The sequence below is a fragment of the Dipodomys spectabilis genome, unplaced genomic scaffold (assembly GCF_019054845.1).
Source record: "Dipodomys spectabilis isolate Male_0828 unplaced genomic scaffold, ASM1905484v1 ptg000148l, whole genome shotgun sequence".
NCBI lineage: Eukaryota > Metazoa > Chordata > Mammalia > Rodentia > Heteromyidae > Dipodomys > Dipodomys spectabilis.
The window spans coordinates 6,017,347-6,038,453 of NW_024870825.1; the positions used below are offsets into that span (position 1 = coordinate 6,017,347).

General features: G+C 40.0%; 1 protein-coding gene across 2 annotated transcripts in view; it reads right to left on the reverse strand.

Moving 5' to 3' along the window:
• Kyat3 (kynurenine aminotransferase 3) overlaps window positions 1-16,897 on the reverse strand; it is a 54,495-nt gene extending 37,598 nt beyond the window's left edge. Inside the window, exons 1-2 of one of the 2 annotated variants that reach the window (XM_042692358.1) lie at window positions 16,855-16,897; window positions 7,898-7,997 (exon numbers count right to left, since the gene is read on the reverse strand). In XM_042692358.1, coding sequence (XP_042548292.1) covers window positions 7,898-7,996 — 99 coding nt within the window. In that variant the 5' untranslated portion in view covers window position 7,997; window positions 16,855-16,897. The remainder of the gene's footprint in view (window positions 1-7,897; window positions 7,998-16,854) is intronic. The other variant, XM_042692359.1, reaches the window with a different exon arrangement.
• Between the last annotated feature and the right edge of the window lie 4,210 nt (window positions 16,898-21,107).

Genomic DNA, 21,107 nt, shown 5'->3' on the forward strand with positions numbered 1-21,107 from the left:
CACTGTGCCCTAGCAACTTGGTATTTGAGTAGATATCTGGTGACTGTGGCCAAGTTACCATCACTGTAGTAACCAATGTGTAGCACCACGCCTAAGACATAGTAAGTTTTCTACAAATATTTAATGAATGGATGAAGAAAACACACTCCTATTAGGAGAGAATTTTGGGCATTACTCAATTTAAGGTAGGTACTTTTGTCAGTCTGCTTAAGTTAAAGTGTGATAACAAATGACCCCCACCATACTTTGAAATGATGGATTTCCTTCTTGTTCAGACTGTACTTGCACTGAAATTCAACCACTGCTGTGTTCAATGTCATTGTCTCCATGTGGAGGACTATATAAAGAGAGAAAGCTCTTAACAGTTTCTGCTTGCATACACGTGAGTTCTTTTTTCATGCTTTATTGGCCAGGATGATTTCATGGCCAGACCTGGAGAGGAATATATAACTGCCTATCGGAGGAGGGGTGGGGGAGCAGTAAATACTTGTGAAAAAAATGAAGAAATGAAGTGGAAGTATAATCAAGTAGGAGGTCGAATGGGTTGGATTACAGATGTTGAAATTCTGATTCCCAATACTCTGAATGTGTGTAGATGAGGTAATTGGAAGGAGAATTTGGACACATGCACACATAGGGACGATGTGTGGAAGCAAAGGCATCTGCAAGACTATGAACACCAAAGATTGCTAGGAAACCACCAGAAGACTGAGGAGAGGTTTGGCACAGATTCCTCCTCACCTCTCAGGAGGAAACAATACATCTCAAGCTTTTAGTCCCCCCTGGCTATGAGGGAATACATTTCTGTTGTTTAAGTCATTTATTTGTTAAAGCAACCCAGGGAAAACAATTCACTGATAAAGTTTCACAAGACTCCCTACAAAGTGAAAATACACCTATATTCAGAAAGATGCAAATGATTGCTGTATTTCCTATTTCCCCCAGGAGAGCCTGTACCAAGAAATTAAACAAACCTAGAATCCTATGGAGCATTAGGTGTGAGCCCCAGATGTATAAAGTAACACTACCAGGCTTATATAATTTGTGGGCCTAAGTAACTACGTGAGGTGACTTCTTCTGTGAAGCAGACATAGTTATGAACATCATTATATTATTGATACAAAACAACCATAAACAGCTTAAACTTGTCAGCTTGAAGCTAAAGAATGCAGTTCCTCAGATTGACCACAAGGTGGCGAGCTTGGCAAAGATATGAAGAAGCTTATTAAATCTTCAAAATGCTTACTTCAAACCTGCTGGAATAAGAAGTTTGGAAGGATGAAAAAAAATGACCCATGATCCTAAGAGACTAGGTACCTTAAAGTTTAAACCAAGTCTCATCAGGACTTGGCTGATAAGACCTGATGCAGGTAGATGGGATTGGACAGGTGCAGAAAAATCTGCTGAAGCTGAGGGAAATCAAGGCTGTTGACCTCTATATACAGTCATCTATGAACCAGAGTCTGAAGGATGAAGCTGGGGAAATCAAGGCTGTTGACATCTATACAGCGTAATCTATGAACCAAAGCCTTATACAAAGATTCCAGGATCACAGCTCCCAAAATAGTCATTAGTAATAATAATAGAGAACAAGAGAAGGCAAGAAATAGGAAAAGCTATATATACATATGTATGCATACACATACTTGTGTGCATGGATGTATATACACACACATACCTATATGAATGTGTGTGTTTATGTGTGTGTTGACATCTCAAAAACCATAGGTTTCAGTGGGACACAATCTCCACCATAAACAGTTCAGGTAGGATTTAGTAGATAGTTCGTGCCATCAAGGGATTGGGAGAAATGCACCCTCAGACACTGTAAGACTTACAGTGTTTTGCTTCAAGTCTGTTTTTGTCTCTGTTTTCCTTCACAAGAGACAAACCACCACCCTGTCCCCTAACTTCACTATCATAGAGGTATGCACCCAAGAAAAGTTCATGGCTGTCCATGGCCTGACTTAAAAATCTATTAAGATATCACTCAGTGGAAATAATTATCTGGAAGTTATTCTCTCCCCCCTCCCCCCACCCCCCTATGGTACTAGGGATTGAAAGTCAGGAGCCCTGTGTTTTCTAGCCAAGGACTTTACCACAGAGCCCTGCCTCCAGTTCTTTTTTGTTTTCTTTTGTAGTTTATTTTTCAGACAGGGTACCGCCAGTCTGACCTCTAACTCAAATTTCCCTGTCTCTGCCTCCTATATAGTTTCAATTGAGCCACAAAATATTTACAAACACCTATCTTACGAAGATCATTTTTACAGAATATATAAACAATGTTTGCAAGTCAACAAAAGATAGTCTAATTTAACTAGGCAAAAGATCTGACAGCCTTTTTACAGAAGAGAAAGAGCTCCAAAATGGTTTTTTTTAATGCACAACATCATTAGTTATCAGAGAAATGAAAATGAAAACCGTAGTTCGATAGCACAAGGTCCCAATCCATACAACTGTAGATACCCAGTGTCGGCACGTGTGAAGCAATAGAACACTACACAGCACTGAAGGGAGCATCAAATGGCTTAGCCATTCTGGAAAATGGTTTTCAGATAGGTAAACATTAAGCAAATCTACTACAACTAAGTCACTCCACTGTTATATGTCTATCCAACAATATGAAAACGTATGTCCATAAATGGCTGGTATACAAATGTTCAAAACAATCATATTCACAGGATACGATTCCAAAACTTGGAAGCAATCTGAAGGTGTATCAACAGGTAAATTATTGTCTAATCATATAAAGACATAGTACCCAAGGTTCAAAAGCTAGGAGTACTGATACATCACACTATTTAAGATACATGATTAAAATAACATGAATAAGATGATATGCATGACATAATCTCAATTATATAAAATATCAAAAAATTCCAACTACCCTACACTACTAAAGGAAGAAAAATAACTGAGGAGGGATCGACTGCAAAGGAACACAAGGAGCCTGGTGTGGTGGTACATGCTTGTAATCCCAGCACTCAGGAGGTTGAGCATTGTGAGTTCCAGGAAAGCCAAGGTTACATGGTAAGCCCCTGTACTGACTTTAAAAAAAAGTAAAAGGAACATGATGAATCTTTTAGGAGTGATGGATATACTCTATATATTGGCTTTGGCAGAGATTTTATGACATTTACAGCCATTGAGTGATTGGTATGTTTTTCTTTTCTAAGTAGATACAGGTTATTGTAGATTTTAAAAGTTTCCAGGGTACTCCCTCTAGACAAAATCTCCTCAAACAAGCAGGCAAAACAACATCACCTCGTACATTGTCCACGTCTTCCAAGGCATGGCTACATATTCAAAACAACAACAAAACAACCAAAAAAGACCTAGACAAATTACTGTCTTCTGCCACCAGATGGCATGGCAGAATAACAGAATCTGCCTGCAAATGGTGGCAGACCATTTAGGGAAAGATGACTTAAAGATAGTCAAGCAGAAAGCCAATGACAGTAAAATCAGAAGTATGTATATTAACGGCACTGTTGAAGCAAGATATATTTATACTTGCTTTATTTTATGGAGTTGTTTTTTTCCAGATAGCATCACTAGTCTGTAACCTGTGCTGACTGAACAAATGAGTAAAACAGGAGGAAAACAAACTTCCTCAGAGGAATGGGGAATCTTTTCTTTTCAAGACAAGGGCCATATCTGTAACATTATATGGATATTTATAACATTATATGGGCCATACAAAATGATCAGTACCTTCCATGGCCTGGAGTACCGGGCAAAGCACACATGCCTGGCCCCACATGTATTAAATTATTCTGGGGCCCTTCATATCACTTCAGAAAAGTCACAAATGTTAGCACATGTTTATTGTTATATATTCATAAATCATGATTTAACCTTTTCATTGATTCACTTTAAAAATTGGGTGGCACATGCCTGTAGTCCCAGCGGAGGCAGGAGGGTTGGGAACATGAAGTTAGCCTGTGAGACCTTGTCTTAAGAAACAAATCGTGAAAGGAGACAGGTGCCAGTGGCTCATGCTTGTGATCTTATCTATGCAAGAAGATGAGGTCCAGGGGATTGTGGTTCAAAGCCTGCCTAAGTAGAAAAGAGCAAGTGCAAAGCACAGAATTAAAACTCTGGTACCAGGAACAAGAAAGAAAGAAACAACAAAGGGAGGAAAGGAAGAAAAGAAGGAAAAGAAGGAAAGAGAGAGAATGAAAAAGGAAGAGAGAAAGGAAGAAAGAGACAGAAAGAAGGAAAGAAGTAAGGAAAGGAAGGATGAAAGGAAGGAAGGTCTTTGGAGAGAAAGAATGTGTATGTGTGAGTGTGTGTGTGTGTGTGTGTCTGTATGTGTGTATTTCTTTCACCCACATGCACAACTCTGGGCCATTTTGCCACTCTTTAGGCACAGGTAATTTGATTTGATTACAAGCTAAACAAACCAGCACAACACCTGGAAATGTGGATCTGAGGCTGAGACAGAAAGGGGTAAATTGAGATTAAAGTTAGCCTGAGAACAATTCCTTCTAAAAGGCCAAGCTCTGTACTGTGTAAAACACACCTACCCTCTAAAATTAGTGTGGAGTGCTCAAGCCAGATAGAGCTCTGTTCTAAACTAATCATCAAAATCAATTAGCATGTGAAGTAGGCAGGATATTTGACTTAGCTGAAAATGAATGCCTTCCCCATGTAAGTCTGTGTGGGATAAACGTGGCAAATTCACCGGGGGTGGAGGGGAAACACATAATATATGCAGCAAGATAAAAAGACACACTTGTATGTACTCAAGCCTAGTGGACACTCAGAACATAGTGAAGACACAATTAAGCTAACTTTAAGTTAACTTCACACTAAACAGGTGGAGTGGTATGGATTAAATGCACAATACTGTTTCCACATATAAATGTCTTCTTTAGGGAAGGACAGATTGAAGGAGGAAAACTGTCTCAGTTGTTGTAAAACAAGTAATATTTTTGTGCTTCAGTTGCAAGCATTTAGGTGTTAGAGGTATCTCTTTCTATAAGCAATACTGGATTTGATTTGATTTTTGTACAGGAATAGAGTCTGAATGCAATCTTGTGCTTGCTAGGCTGCTGCTCTACAACTTGAGCCAGTGGTCTAATCCTGTTTTTTAGAGATGGAGGACAGTGAACTTTTCTTCCTAGCTTGGCCATAATAGATCCTCCTCCAAAATTTGGTTTTCTGAATAGCTAGATTATAGACATGGGCCACCAGTGCCGGGCTTAGGCTTTAATTAACTAATTAATAAATCAATCAATTAATTTATGGCAGCTTTAAGGTCCATAACAAAGTTGCACAGAGAGTATAAAGAATACCACTTATCTGGGGCTGGGAAGATGGCTCAGTGGTAGAGTGCTTGCCTTGCATGCCTGAGGCCCTGGGTTCAATTTCTCAGCACCACATAAGCAAAAAGAAAAAAGCCGAAGTGGCACTGTGGCTCAAGTGGTAGAGCACTAGCCTTGAGCTGAAGAGCTGAGGGACAGCGCCCAAGCTTAGAGTTCAGGCCCCACAACCGCACCAAAAAAAAAAAGAATACCACTTATCCTTTCAATGTCCACCTAAAGTCTGACCACCCACCTTTGGATAGTCTAACCATTTCCTATTTATTCATTCAGACTGCATTGTTTAGCCTGCTTAGTTTTCTTCTGTTCTATTAACTTATTGCTTGCCTATCCACAAAACATCCTTCCTACATCTGTCAAAACTCATTTGTTAGATCTTCCTTGCTTTTCTCTTTTCTTCTTTCTGTATTAGTGGATTCATTGTATTCCTCTCTGAATATTCACTAGCTTTCTGGCAGGAGAGGATGATACACATTTTATCTTCCAGTTTCTCTGGTGAAAATATCCATAATCATGATAGATTAAGCCCTACCAATCATACAGCTAAGAATGCTAGAAGATAATATGTGGAGTCATCTACCCAAAGACCACACACTGCATTTTGAAAACACCTGCCCATCACTGTGTTTCATTGGGACTGTGAACGTTCTTGTAACCTCTTTCACTATAAAGCTCTGAGGAACTTGAATTCATGTTTCCGATAACATGGTCACTCATATTTGTCTCAGAAGAAACTTTAAAAAAATTCCTAAGTACTATGTGATTTGTTTTTGTTTCTTTGTATGTTCTTCCCCCATGGTATAACCCCTGTTTTCACTGTATTTGATTCTGGTGCTCTGTATCTTGTATATACATTTTTCTTATTTGGGGAAGGGAAGGGAAATAACAAAATGCTGAAATAAGGATACAGGTTGACCCAGTGTAACAATGAGATGTACAAGACATTATGTTGAAAACAAACTTCACAACTTTGGGGCAGGGGGTGGGGGAGGGAGGAGTTGGGGAGGTGGGACTGGAAGGGATGGCAGAGGAAAAACAAACGAGGGGGTAATAATGCTCGATAGGAAATGTCCTCATAACCTTACTCATGTAACTATAACCCCTCTGTACAGTATCTTTACAATAAAAATTATATAAATTTCCTCTCAGGTAGAATCATTATTTTATGTTGACATTCATCCTTCCTCTTACTTCCCTCTCCTTCCCCATTCCCTCTTTCTTTTGTCTTTAAAGTCTGGATGTTAAAATAGGAAATGTAAACCAATCTTCATCCAAGTGGCTATTAATTTCTCTTCTTGCTATATAAGCAGTATGTTTTTCCCTTTGGCGTCCAGAACACTATTTACTTAGAATTATAGAAGTACAAAAAAAGAATTATAGAAGTAATAAATCAGGTGCTTCATTAAAAAAGCAAGTAAAATAGAAAAGCACAGTTCTGACTACATTCCATTCTCTTCCTCATAGTAAGTCCTTCAAAGTAATTTTTCAGTGGTATTAAGATTGTTGTGGATAATAGAAGCTTCTAATAAAGTAAATATGGTTGTAAGGTCTGCTCCTGGATGGCGAGCAGACTCCACCCTCCTCACAGCGAAGTCTCCGCCCAGTGCCTGCGTTACTTAAGCAACTGGCACACCTGGAAGAGGTCACATCTGCATCCGCTGAGGTCACATCTGGATTCGATGTGGCCACACCTTTCCCCATCCTAGCCTAGATAAGGCCTAGCCAGACCCAGACGCTCTCTTTCCCAGGTCTTTTCCAGCAGCATGGAGGGCCAACATGGCCTGGTGCCAGCCGGAATGATGAATAAACCTACACCTTACCTGAATACCTCATGCGTGGTGTGGCTACCTCGGCTACCTCTTTTTAAAAACCTAACATTTTACGTGCTCCTCTATCGACTGTATTTTCTATAAACTGAAAGTCACAGAACCTGCACTTTCACTTGCTATAATACTCTTTCTTGCGTAAAAAAAAGAACATAGACATTAGGATGATTGTGGTACTTGGGTTCCCAAACTTTGATCTTGGGCAGGTTACTAGACTTATCTTCAGTCTTTACTTTCTTGTGTGTAAAATAAGAATACAAAAAAAATCATACAAAAGTTAAAGGGTTTTCGAAAAGCTAAAGTAATGACTATATAATGCCCAACACATTGTCTGAGCCCATCCAGGCAAGTAGTTGCTCAGTGAATGGCAGTTCTGGTCAATTATAAGACTCATGATATAACAGATACACCCAACCCATTCCAATAAGGCACTCACTAAAAGCCCCTGGAAAGTCAGGCTTTGTAGCACAAACAGGTAATCCCAGCACCTTGCAGGCTAAGACAGTAGAACCATAAGTTTGAGGCCAGCTTGGACCACACAGTGAGTTTAGCCTGAGTGGCATATCAAGACCCTTTCAGAATAACAGATGCTGGAGATGCAGTGGTATGGTGCTTGCCTGCCATGTGCAAGGCCCCGGATTCAATCTTTAACACTGTGAAAACAGAAGTATCTGAGGGGAAAAGAGCATCTTAAAAAAACCAACATTACAGAATGTTTGTCAATATGTGATAAGCAATACCTACAGCAGAAGTAGAGAACCCAAGGGTTTTTGAAGATGGAATTGTCTTCAGAAATTTTACTTTATTGCCAAAGGAACAGAGTCTCATTTGGGCCAAAAGCATGCTAGAAAAGAAAAGAAAAATTGGAAAAAATAGATGAATATAATTATATAAACATATAAATATGATTACAAGGTTACCAGATATTTATAGGTCACTGAGAAACTATGAACTTCTATATATTATTAATACACGGTTTTGATAACTGAACAAGATTCCCTTCTTCCTCCCGGTTTTGATAACTGAACAAGATTCCCTTCTTCCTCCCTCCCTCTCTTCTTTCTTTTTGAATCTTACTTCTATTCTCTCATCTCTCAATGTGGAATCATTCTGATAAAGTTATTCTTCCTTATCTTACGAAAAATGTGTTGTGAAAGAATTGCACCAAGTTATCACAATCAAAATGGAGCTGTTCAGTCATTCCTAACAGAAAAAGTAAATAAATCTGGAAGTTAAAAAAAAGAAGAGATTTACACCTGGTATTACATAAGATATAACCATAAGCTTTCCCAGATTCTACTATAACCATACAAAATATACTTGCTGTTCAAACTAGCACCAAGGCAACTCGTTTTATTAATCACGATGACTCATTATCATTTCAAAATAATGTGATGTAATTCTTAGTTCTGTTTCTCTCTCTCTCTCTTTCTCTTTCTCTCTCTCTCTCTCTCTCTCTCTCTCTCTCTCTCTCACACACACACACACACACACACACACACACACATACACCCGTTGTCTGAATATTTTTGACTTTGTTGTTTCCTGTGCAGGGATTCTCATCACAATTCTCTGCCATTCCCAGATAAACATCAGTATTCTTTGGAGAATGTATCTCTGATATACTGATGTTATAATTAGGTCAACAAATGCTTAGGTCTTTAAAGAAAGTTTGAAATGAAAAATAAGGTGTTTATCTACTTTTATCTAATTAAGAGCAATATATTTCAGTAAATACAATTTTATTCCCTAGTATATTTAATATAATGAATATATCAATCTAGGATCTACTCAAATTTCAGAATCCTCTGGATAATTAGAACCATTGAAAGCAGTATGTATAAGCAGGGTATGGTGGCTCACACCTATAATCCCAGCTACCAAGATTAGAGGTTCAGGAGTTTAAGCTCAGCCTGGTTAACACACTGCAAGCATGGCTTGTTACAACAGGGCAAAAGTGTTTAGGAACAGATTGTTCAGTTGTTTAGAAAGATGGATGACAACAAGTGCTCAATGAACAGAGGATATGTGGGTGAATCCTAGGTTATTTTTTCAGGAACTTTTCCTCAATAACTGCATAGACAGCTAGGGAGCGATTTCTACTGATTCCAGTCACAAAGCAGGCATGCATTTTGGAACTGCTTCTCGACTTGTAGGAAACCGGTTACAAGTCACGAATAAGTACAGTTAGATCAAGGAAATGAAACTTCACAAAGCCAGCTGGTGAAAACAGGAAATTAGAAACATCCTGGGAAGATTTTCCTGATCAGGTTATTCTCTTGAGTGTATATATGGCTGCTGTACCCATAAATGGCATTTCTCTAATCTACAACAGTTCATTTAACCTTAGCCTGAAATCTTGTGTTCAAAGGGACGCTGAAGCTCGTGATGAACCTCTCTAAGTTACCAGAATGCTTCTGCTGCAGAAAGCTGTAAAAAAAAAAAAAAAATGGAGTGCTTGCCTAGCACGCATGAAGTCCTGGGTTCAATTCCTCAGTACCACATAAACAGAAAAAGCCAGAAGTGTTGTGTGTGGCTCAAGTGGTAGAGTGCTAACCTTGAGCAAAAGAAGCTCAGGGGTATTTCCCAGGCCATGCATTCAAGCCTCAGGACTAGCAATAATAAATAATAATAATAATAATAATAATGATATAGGAGATGATCCTTAAAATGTAGAGAGCTGGGGATATGGCTCATTGGCAGAGTGTGTACTTAACATGTTTGAGGCTCTGGGTTCAATCTTTCAGAAGAAAGATAAAAAGAAAGAAAGAAAGAAAGAAAGAAAGAAAGAAAGAAAGAAAGAAAAGGAAAGAAAGGAAGGAAGGAAGGAAGAAAGAAAGGAAGAAAGAGAGAGAAAGAGAGAGAGAAGTAGAGAGAAAGAGAAAGAGAGGGAAAGAAAGAAAGAAAGAAAGAGAGAGAGAAAGAAAGAGAGAAAGGGAGGGAGGGAGAGAAAAAGGAAGGAAGGAAGGAAGAGAGAGAAAGAAAGAAAATCCTGCTCATCAATATAACGTAAACTTAAATGACTGTTTCCAGAAAGGCTTTCCCTAGCTATGTAACCTATGCTAGCCTCTTATCTAGCCTATTATTATTTCTTTGCAGAACATTTTTGTTTGTCTGTTTACTCAATCTCTCACTGGTTAATTTGTAAACTTTACTAGGAGAGAGCTGGTGTGTTCTGCTCACCACCAAACTCTCTGCCAGCAGCAAGCAGTCTATTAAGCAACTGTTGAGTCAGTAAATCCATAACTTACATTTTAAAAAATGAATGATTGAATGCTGGGCACTGGTGGTTCATGCTTGTAATTCTAGCTGCTTAAGAGGCTGAGATCTGAGGATTATGCTGTACAGCTAGCCAGGGCAGGAAAGCCCATGAGATTTTTTTTTTAAATCTCTATTAACCAGGAAAAACTGTAAAGTACAGCAGTGGCTCAAAGGGCAGAACACTAGCCTTCAACAAAACAAACATACAAAAAAAAAAAAAAAACCCAGCACACCTCAGGGACAGTGCTCAGGCTCAGAGTTCAAACTCCAGGTCAGGCACGTGCATGCACATGCTCACATACTCACACAATAATAATGATTTAAGTGAGCTACTTATGAGAATTCTCATATAAAAGATGGTCTTTTTAAAAAGTAATCAGTAGCTGGCCTAGCTCATGCCTGTAATCCTAGCTACTCAGTAGGCTGAGATCTGAGGATCACGGTTCAAAGCCAGGCTGGTTCGGTGCTGGGAAGGTGGCTCAGTGGTAGAGCGCTTGCCTTGCATGCATGAGGCCCTGGGTTCGATTCCTCAGTACCACATAAGCAAAAAGAAAAAAGCTGGAAGTGGCGCTGTGGCTCAAGTGGTAGAGCACTAGCCTTGAGCTGAAGAGCTGAGGGATAGTGCCCAGGCCCAGAGTTCAGGCCCCACGACAAAAAAAAAAGCCAGTCTGGTTCAAAGCCAGTCTGGGCAGGAAAGTCCATGAGACTCTTATCTCCAATAAATCACTCAGAAAACCAGAAGTGGCACAGTGGCTCAAGTGGTAGAGCACTAGTCTTGAGCTGAAGAGTTGAGGGACAGCGTTCAGGCCCAGAGTTCCAGCTCCATGACCACCAAAAAAACAAAAACAAAAACAAAAAACCCCCACAAAAGTAATTAGATACCCCTTATATTTTATGTTTTCAAGTCTAAGATCAAGTTTTCTTAAAACTACATGTACATATTCTTGAGGCACTAAATCTTCTGGAAAAAAGACTAAATAGATTAGATGAAAGGAAAGTCTTAGGGAAAAAAAAAAAGGAACCATCTTGAGCTATCATGAGTACTTCTGGATGATACTCTTTTGTGTGTGTGTGTCAGATCCTCAGATCTCAGCCTCCTGAGTAGCTAGGATTACAGGTGTGAGTCACTAGCGCCCAGCTCAGGATGATACTTTTTTCATCAAATAAATGTCCATTTATTTAACTCAACCTGATTTCCTAGGTATTTAAACACATAATAAGTAAAATCCTTTTCTGTATTGTAGATAAGTATATTGTAGATAAGCTTCTTGAAATCAATGGACTAAGTGTCATGATAATCTACTTCAGACAAGTCAGACTCTCACTGAACCTGATATAATCTAGCATTTTTCCTCAAGACAAATGAGTAAATGAATTCCCAGCCTCTACAGTGTTATCTATTTTTCTTAAACAGGAAAAAAAAATCGACGAATTCCTGCTAGAAGGCATTGTCAAGCCACTGGATAGTCATCTGTGAGCTTAAACTCTAGCTCTGCAGGTTTGTGAGCCAAGCCCTGTACTGGATAGTCATTTGTGAGCTTAAATTCTAGCTCTGCAGGTTTGTGAGCCAACCCCTGTGGTCACCAGTGTTCGTGCCCAGCTTCTTAGGCAACAGCTGACAAAATGACTTGTGACCACCTGTATATCTCAAAGCAAAACTCTACAGGGCTCTGCTATATGCATCCTATTTTAGTTGACTGCTAGAGAAAGCCACATGAAGTAGCAGGACTAGTTTAACAATTTATGATCATCGTCTTATTTAGCTTTCCGATACCATGAAAAACAAATACTCCAGAAAGTCAATTTAAAAAAGAAAAGGTTTACTTTGGCTCATGGCTCAGAGGTTTTAGTCCAAGGTTGGCTGGCTTCATTTCTTTGGGCCTGGGGTCAGGCTGAATCTCATGGCAGCAGGAATGTGTGGTAGAGGAAGTTGCTCACCTTGTGGCAGCCAGGGGGCAAAGAGAGGAAGAAAGAGAGAGAAAAGGGGGCCAGAGGCAAAATATACTCTTCAAAGAGCTTTCAACTGCAGCTGTACCCTTAAACTTGATGGCACATTAAGCTATGAACTCATCCACTGATAAGATCAGAGATCTCATGATCCAATAATTTCATCATGCCCCTACCTTAGAACACTGTTGTCTTGGACAAGTGACCCAATATTCAAGTCAAAAGAGACGTCAGTCTCAAATTGACCCACAACACTGCCCAGGATTTCAACTCAATTTTGTAGTGAGTACTTCTCTCCCACGGTTCAAAATGATTATTCCTTTTCTATACCCAAACCTGACACTTTCTACCATTCTTCTCAGTCTAAGCAGATGACTCTGCTTCCTATCCCAGGGAAACCATAAGACATCAAAGGGCTCAACTCTAAAAGCCCAACCCCCAAAGTCCTTTCCACACCCCTCCCCCACTGCCATCTTATAATAAAGGAAATGATCCTCCTACAACAGCATCATCCCTCCACCACCTCTGCCTCCAAATGCTTTCCACTGCTCCATGGTTTGGGTTATGATTTTTCTACTCAAAATCATTATAACCTTGTTTTCTATATTCAACTACTTCCTCATTCTCTTTCAAATTAAGAAAGAACACAGAGCAGGGCACTGTTGCCTCAGCCACCTGAGATCTGAGATTCATTGTTGAAAGCTGACCTAAGCAAGAAAATTTATGGGACTCTTAACTCCATCAAAGTACCAAAAAAGCTGGAAATGGAGTAAGGGTAGAGTGCTACTAGTAGAGTGTTAGCCTTGAGCAAAAGAAGCTAAGTGATAATGCCCAGGCCCTGAATTCAAGTCCCAGGACCAGTACCACAAAAACAATAACAACAACAAAAACAAAAATGCACAACATAAAAAAATATAAAACTTTCCACTGTAGCTTATTTTACTAGCTGTCTCCTTTTCCTCAATCTAATGTACTCTGACTTCGCTAACATTTCTTCATCAAAGTAGTTCTTGCTAAAGTCAGTTTTGACTATCAGGTTGTTACATCTGGTGGACATCTAGCAATTCTCACATCTTTTAAGGATGTGAAGTTTAAAATATTGATAGCCCAGTCCCCTTCCTCCCATAAACACTATGGGTTCCTTTGGCTTTTGCCACATTATAATCCCTCTTTTTTCTTGAACCACTCACCTATCGACCATTCAGTGATGGAATTTGCAACACTCAGACCCAATTCCATCTTACTTCTCACATTTCACTTGGTTCCTGGGTAACCTCCTTGTGGAAGGAACTAGGGGCAACAGTGGCAAACTCAAAGAAATCTAAGATCATGGGCCACAGCTCCATTTCCAGCTTTTTGGTGGTTAACTGGAGATAAGAATCTCAAAGATTTTACTGTCCAGGCTAGGTTTGAATCTTGATTGTCAGATCAACCTTCTGAGTAGCTAGCATTACAGGTATGAGCCACCATCGCTTGGCTGTTAAGGCTCTTTTAAAGTTTTTTTTGTTGTTGTTATTGTTCTTCAAATGTTTGTATCCTTCAAAAAAAATCATCCAAAATCATTTAGTCTGTCTAATTCACTCTTTTTTCTTTTCTTTCTTGTTTTTTTTTTTTTTTTTTTTTTTTTTTTTGTCAGTTGTGGGGCTTGAATTCTGGGCTTGGGTGCTGTCCCTCAGCTCTTCAGCTCAAGGCTAGTGCTCTACCACAGCACCACTTCCAGTTTTCTGGTGGTTATTGGAGATCAGAGTCCCATGGACTTTTTTGCCCGGGCTGGCTTTGAACTGTGATCCTCAGATCTCAGCCTCCTGAGATTACAGGCATGAGCCACTGGCTCCTGGCCTCTAATTCATTCTTTTAATGTGACCTAGCGTAAACTCAATTCATTCTAATAGTAAATTCCCTATGCAGGGGCACTCTTGTCTACCTTTTTTTTTTTAACATGTGATGTATAAACTGAATATGTGCCGGAATGTGCCTGCCTGGGTATGTGCTTATAGGCCATTCTTAATACGGAGGTGCATATTTTTCTATGAAAGCTCTTTGCTTTCTTTGTTTGGAAAGGCAATGTTTTGTGAACTATTTCTAGTGTGCTTCCAACTTACTGCAAGTAATGACCTTCTCTTTACTCTTTTTACCCACCAAGGGAAGAACCCATCGTGTTCAGTCACACATTGAGAAGCTTTGAAGCAAGCCAGTTTTCTTCTGTGCATGAAGTAAATATGTTTTGACAAACATTTTCTAATACAATTAGAATTATAGTGAACATGCCTATATTCACTAATAAGCTACACAAAGACTTTGCACAGTGAATGAATAATTACCAGATTGGAGACAGCTTATAGAATGGGAGAGCATCTAGGTTAGTTGTTCATCTGACAACTGACTAATATCCAGAATATCTAAAGAACTCAGAAATTAAAGACCAAAAGAACAAACAGTCCAAGCAAATGGTCAAATGAGTTGAGCAGACCTCAAAAGTAAAAATGGCAAAAATAAATATTTTTTCAAAATCAGAAATATTCAACATCTTTCGTTATTATAAAGGACATGTAAACAAAATCTCCTCAGTGTGAATGCTATCATCAAGAAACCCAATAACAAGTGCTGGTGAAGATGGGGTGGAGGACTTTTACATACTTTCTGTGTGTAGAAATATAAATTAGTGAGGCCATTGCTAAAGTTAGTATGGAGATTCTTCAAAAAATTGAAAATGGAACTAATCACCTTATGATCCTCCTGCACTACTACTCTCAAGTATGGACAAACTCAAGGGGATCAAAGTTAACATATAATATACTTTCATACTGCTGTTTACTGGGACACCACTTGAAATATACAAATCATGGACTCAGCCTAAGTGCTCATTTGAAATGAGTAGATAGAGAAAAAGTAGTGCATATATACTCAGTGGAGTTTTAGTGAATCATAAAGAGCAAAATTATGTCATTTTTCAGAAAAATGGAACTGAACACCATTAAGTGAAATCAGCCAAACTCAGAAAGACAAAATTATATTTTATCTCTCATATAAAACAAAAAATAATAAAAGGACATAAAAGCAAACGGGAGTGTTTGGGAGAAGTGGGAGACTAGCAGTAAAAGGGGAACGGAGAGGAAAATGAATAACATATAAGTGACAGAAGAACATGGTAATCAAGTATAATAAGGTCATAATGAAACCCAGTTATGTTGGACAATTAATTAGGTGTTTTTAGACAGGCACCGTTGGCTTACACCTGTAATCTTAGCTATGCAGGAGGCTGAAATCTCAGGATCGAGGTTCAAAGCCAGCCCAGGCAGGAAAGTCCATGAGACTCTGATCGCCAATAAACCACTCAGAAAATGGAAGTAGTGTTGTGGCTCAAGTGGTAGAGCACTCAGCTTGAGCAGAAGAGCTGAGGGACACCACCCAGGCCCAGAGTTCAAACCCCACCACAACCAAAAAAAAAAAAAAAAAGGGTTCAATGCTCTAGATTTAAGTTCAAATGATCAATATCAAGTTGTAAAACATTTTCATATATATGCATATAGAGTGTATGCATACGCATAAGTAGGCAAAAAAGGCAATTCCATAAGGCTCTCGGGAGCTGGTAAACTACAGCCAGATTACCACCAGATAACTGCACAATGGGGTAACTACAGAAGAACAGACCACATTGATCAAAGAAATCACTAAGCGAGATTATTTTCACTTCATGCTTTTCCTGTTAGTCCACTTCTAAAAGGTTTGTAATATTCACTGGTTACAACAGAGAGAGCATCCAAGAGGTGAACAAAATGCTGGCTGGAAAAGGAAAGTAGGAAGGAGAAGACTCAACATCACGTTGTTAGGCAAAGTTATTGCTAAAGTTTATCAGCCCAAGATTGAAGGAGGTCCATCCAGAAATCGTTTGAAACAAATGCTCAAGTGACTTGAGATTTGTGTAATTATCAGTTTCTCCAAAAGGAAGACAGATGGCTGCCTGGTGCAACTTGGGCACATCATTATTGCATGTAAATCCTAGGCTTTCATACGTGAGGTCAGATTTTAACAATCCCTGTGTCGGATGAAGGATCTCTGTGTCCAGAGGCTCGGGCCTCTACCTTTACTGGCTTGCTGTTGTCCGGTAAACACTTTGGACTCCACTAAGATTCACTTCTGGGAGGAGTCACACCTGATCATGGGATCGCGAAGAACTGGGACAGCAGTGTTACCTTCGGACTTCTTTCTTTCTGAATCTCCAAATTCCACAATCAATGAGAACAAAAGGTGACAGGTTGGTGACTGGGGTGCAGAGGATCCCGGGAGGCCAGGCACCCACGCCAGGCTCTGCGGGGAAAGCCAGGGAGACCCTGGGGCGGTCCCTCAGCCACGGCCCCCCAGGCCCTGGCTTAGGATCCGGCTGCAGCGGCCCCGTGGCTACTGAGCGAGAGTCTGGATCAGGATGTGAATCGTACCTCGCTCGTCCCAGCCCGGCCCGACGCACCCGGCCCCGCGGTCCCTGGCCCACTCACCTCGCTGTCCTGCCGCAGTCCAGCCCCGGACTGAGCGCGGAGGGAGCTAGGACTAGGCCCACCCGGCGGTCTGAATGCGGGCTGCTGATTGGCTGTGAGCTGAGCTGATTGCAGATTGGATGCTCCTCCTGCGCGGGAGGAGGGCGGGGCGGGGCTGCGCACGGCCTGGGGCTAGGTCGTGGCCTGGGGCTGCGGGCACGGCTTACCCCGAGAGTTCTGCCCGGCGCGGGTGGACCAGGGTGGGTGCGGCTTCTGAGCCGAGGTGGCTAACGGGAGGGGAGAGGGCAGCGGGTTTGTTGTGTTTGGGGCGGGCGAGATGGGCAGTAAACATGGAACAGAAAAAGGTTGGTTGGGAAGGTCTGGGGCGCAGATGGGGTCGTTGGGCCTGGGATGAGGCCTGGGCTAGGTTTGGACGGTGGTGGGTGCACTCGCGGGCCCGGGGGCTAGACGAGGGTGGGCTCCAGGTGGAAGATTTGGGGAGGAGCCCAAGAGTCGGCCGACCCAAAGACTGAAGCAGGCTTGCAGATCGGGTGGGAAGGGGTGGGGGAGAAGCTGTTACCTTCCAGGACAGTTTAACCAGTCTGGTGAAAGAACAGAGAATGCAGGGGAATGGGGGAAAACAGATGACCTCTTTAGAAAGGAAGGTAAGAAAGGAAGAGCACAATGGGTCACTCCTAAGAGGAGGGCAGTGTTCCAAAAGGTGAGTTTCTATTAAGTATCCTCCCTCCCCTCCATCTTTCCCCCCATATCTTCCTCCTGTATTTTAAGAAGAAGGTATGGTAGGAGTGAGGGAAGGAGAGAGGGAATTCAGACCTCGTGGAACCAACAAAACCAGTCTTGGATGGAGGAACGGAACGTACTGCAGTTGGCAAGGTGTGTTTGTAGCTCAACTCCTTCCTAAATGACAGATGTCTTCCTCTTAATTTCTTGGGTAGTTAATTTAATATATATATATATATATATGTATTTGTTTCAATATCTATATTCAATACTAGACTGTTAGCTCCTTATGAGACAGACTACAACCATGCTTCCCAGTCCTTGGCAGAGTACACTGTAGATACTTAATTAGTGTCTATTAAATAAATAAGTCCCTGTAGCCTAAGAAATTACTGTGTAATTTCTCAGTATTAGGGTTTGAACTAAAAGTCTGATGACTTTTACTTTGCCTATTGGATGTATCAAAGACTAAAATATTTTGTTAAATCTTTATGTAGATTTCTAGTTTTTGGTAGAGTCAGCCTACTTGGCCTATTTGATTCTTGAGTCTGGACTTTGAGGAATTTCTGTTCTTTCATTGGTATTTCAGTGTTTGATATGTTTCTCCCCCCCCCCCCCACACACACACATCAAAGGAACTTGTATTTCCTTTCACTAAAAACATAGAAAGAAAAGTGGCAAATTATATCTTAAACAAGAAAAGATATCTTAACTAAGCTCAAACACAATTAGAAAGTCTATTAAAATTCAAACTATTTTTGACACAGAAAGCGACCTGAATGTTAGGCAATGCAGCCTGTGCAGCAGCAGTAGACTGAAGGCATTCCTTTCCCTTTCCTTGTGTTTATTGTCCCCAGTGACCCTCTCAGACCTATCCTGTCAGAAAGCCAGGGCAAGGGCAGAGAGCAGGGAATCTTTTTAATAAGTTGATATTCATGCACAGCAGGATTGAAAACAGCACAACATGCCTCCCTAAAGAAAGATTTTTTTTTTCACTCTTGAAAAAAGGAGGCACAAAGCCAGAAGACAGAGAATTTGAAGTTTAGCTGAACAGTGATGCTTTAAACTAGGAAGCAAAAGGCTTAATTTTGTTGTCTTTGTTCATTTATTTATTTGTTTGTTTATTTATTTTCTTCTTCTGAGAGTTTGAACTTAGGGATTTGTACTTGCTCAATTCATGTTCTATTACTTGAGCCATGTCTCTATTTTTTTTTTTTTTGCTGGCTTTTTTCTTTTTGAGAAGAAATTTAGCAGACTTTTCTGCATGAGCTGCCTTCAACGTGAAGCTCTTCTGATCTCAGCTTCCTGAGTCGCTAGCATACAAGCGTGAGTCAACAGATCATTATTGGTTTTGAAGGCAGTGTTACTCTTTTCTACCACAAAGTTTTTTCACTTATTATTATTAATAATAAATATCTTACTCCTTTGTAACAATGCCACTTGAGAAAGAAAAGTTAAAAATCTATCTACATAACTTAAACTAGTGTTGTAGTCTTGCTTGGACCACTATGAAGTTCAAGTTCAAGTGAAGAAATACTGCTTGGCAGCATCATGGTCAACTGTGAGGAGGCATTTGACAGGGAAGGAGAGGAGGGAAGGGAAGGGGAGAGGGGGGGAAGGAAGCACAAAGTAAGAACATACCTTTAAAAAGTATGGGCTGGGAAGGTGGCTCAGTGGTAGAGCACTTGCCTTGCATGCATGAGGCCCTGGGTTCGATTCCTCAGCACCACATAAGCAAAAAGAAAAAAGCCGGAAGTGGCGCTGTGGCTCAAGTGGTAAAGCGCTGAGCTGAAGAGCTGAGGGAAAGCGCCCAGGCCCAGAGTTCAGGCCCCACAACCGGACCCCCAAAAAAAATTAGAAGAAAAAGCACCAGGGCTTTTAGTGAGCACTTAATAGCATTAACTACTTCTCTGCATTTTTTGGAGCATATAATATCTTGAAACATCTCATAATTTTTTCAGGTTCCTAATATAGGCAGCCTATCCATATAATTTCACTGTGTAGCCCAGGCTGGTCTCTTGTGAGCCTCTTGCTTTAGCCACTTATTTGGGATTATGGACACATGCCACCATGCCCGGCCTTCCTGTGATTTTTCTAAATGTAAACAACATAAAGTGGCCAAATAGAACTTTGGTCAGGGTTTCTGTAAAGTAGAGGTGTACAATCTATTGATATCTATTTTGATGATAGTGTTTTACTGGAATACAGCCAACTTATGTGCTGCCTATAGCTGTGTTTGTGTTATAGGCAGAGTTGAGAATTCTAAGCTTGCAAAGCTGTAAATAGTTAATTTCTAGTTTTTCACAGAAAAAATAGCCAACCATTGTTATGAAAATGAAGAGCTTTATTTTTAGTTTAAAACAGAAAAAAAGAAAAGTCTTGTGAAAAATACAAGTTTAAAAACAATTCTTAATCACTTTAAAAACTTCAACTACTTACTTTGGAATTTTAGCAATTAGAATATGAAGTAATAATAGGAGCAACATTTTATTGATCACAACATATCAAAACAAAGTCTCTCTGGGAAAATCAGTAGAATTTTGAACTTAACTGAAAATAATTAGAAAAACCTTGGCTTAATTAGGCTTTCCAATTACAAACAAAACATTAGAGTAGATCTTTTTTCTTTGTCTTTTTTATTATTTATTGTAAAGGTTATGAACAAGAGTGTTGCAATTACATAAGTAAGGTAATGAGTACATTTCTTTTTGAACTCTGTTATCCCCTCCCTCGTTTTCTCCTGCTTTCTCCTCCCCACTCCCCACTCTTTTAGCTATTCTCATTAAAAAGAAAATTTTACCTTTGCAGAGCTGGACACATAGTTCAAGTAGTAGAATACTTGTCTAGCAAGCACAAGGCCCTGAGTTCGAATTTCAGTACTGCATAAAAGGTAAAATACAGCTTTCCAACTCATACATTACTAAGAGTAAACTATACATTATAAATACCTTGTTACTGTTAATCCATTGTCAACTATCTAAAATGTCCCATTAAAGTTATAATCTAGATGAATTGAGCAAGAAGAAGTCTTCATAATCAAAGTCCTTCTCGTGCTAGTGTGCTTTTTTCCCCCATCTTTTTTGTGGAGACTATATAGTCATTCCATATTTCTATATAATGCTGTTTACTTTAGTATGGAAACCCATCCGTGAGCATTATCTATTGCCTGTGTTTAGAAAGCACATTTTCTAATAGAGGGAACACTCTTTTTGTAACAGAGAACTGTATGTCTTCAGTAAGAACTAGGATGGCTTCCCTCAATTTTTGGACCCATTGATTCACTTAAATTGGTGCCTATGTGCCAAGATTTTTACTTAAGACTTTGTTCAAGGTCTGACTGCTGGTGGTCCTTTGGAGGCTTACATTTCTCCTAAATGATCTCAGTGATATCCCTTGTATTGGCACAGAGGTTAAATGCATCCATGCACAATTTACAATCTTTTAAAGAAGATCAGCATGCTTTCAGATATTGTTCTGAATGTTTTGGTATTATGTTACAAGACCTATGTATTACTAAGTGAACTGGCATATGT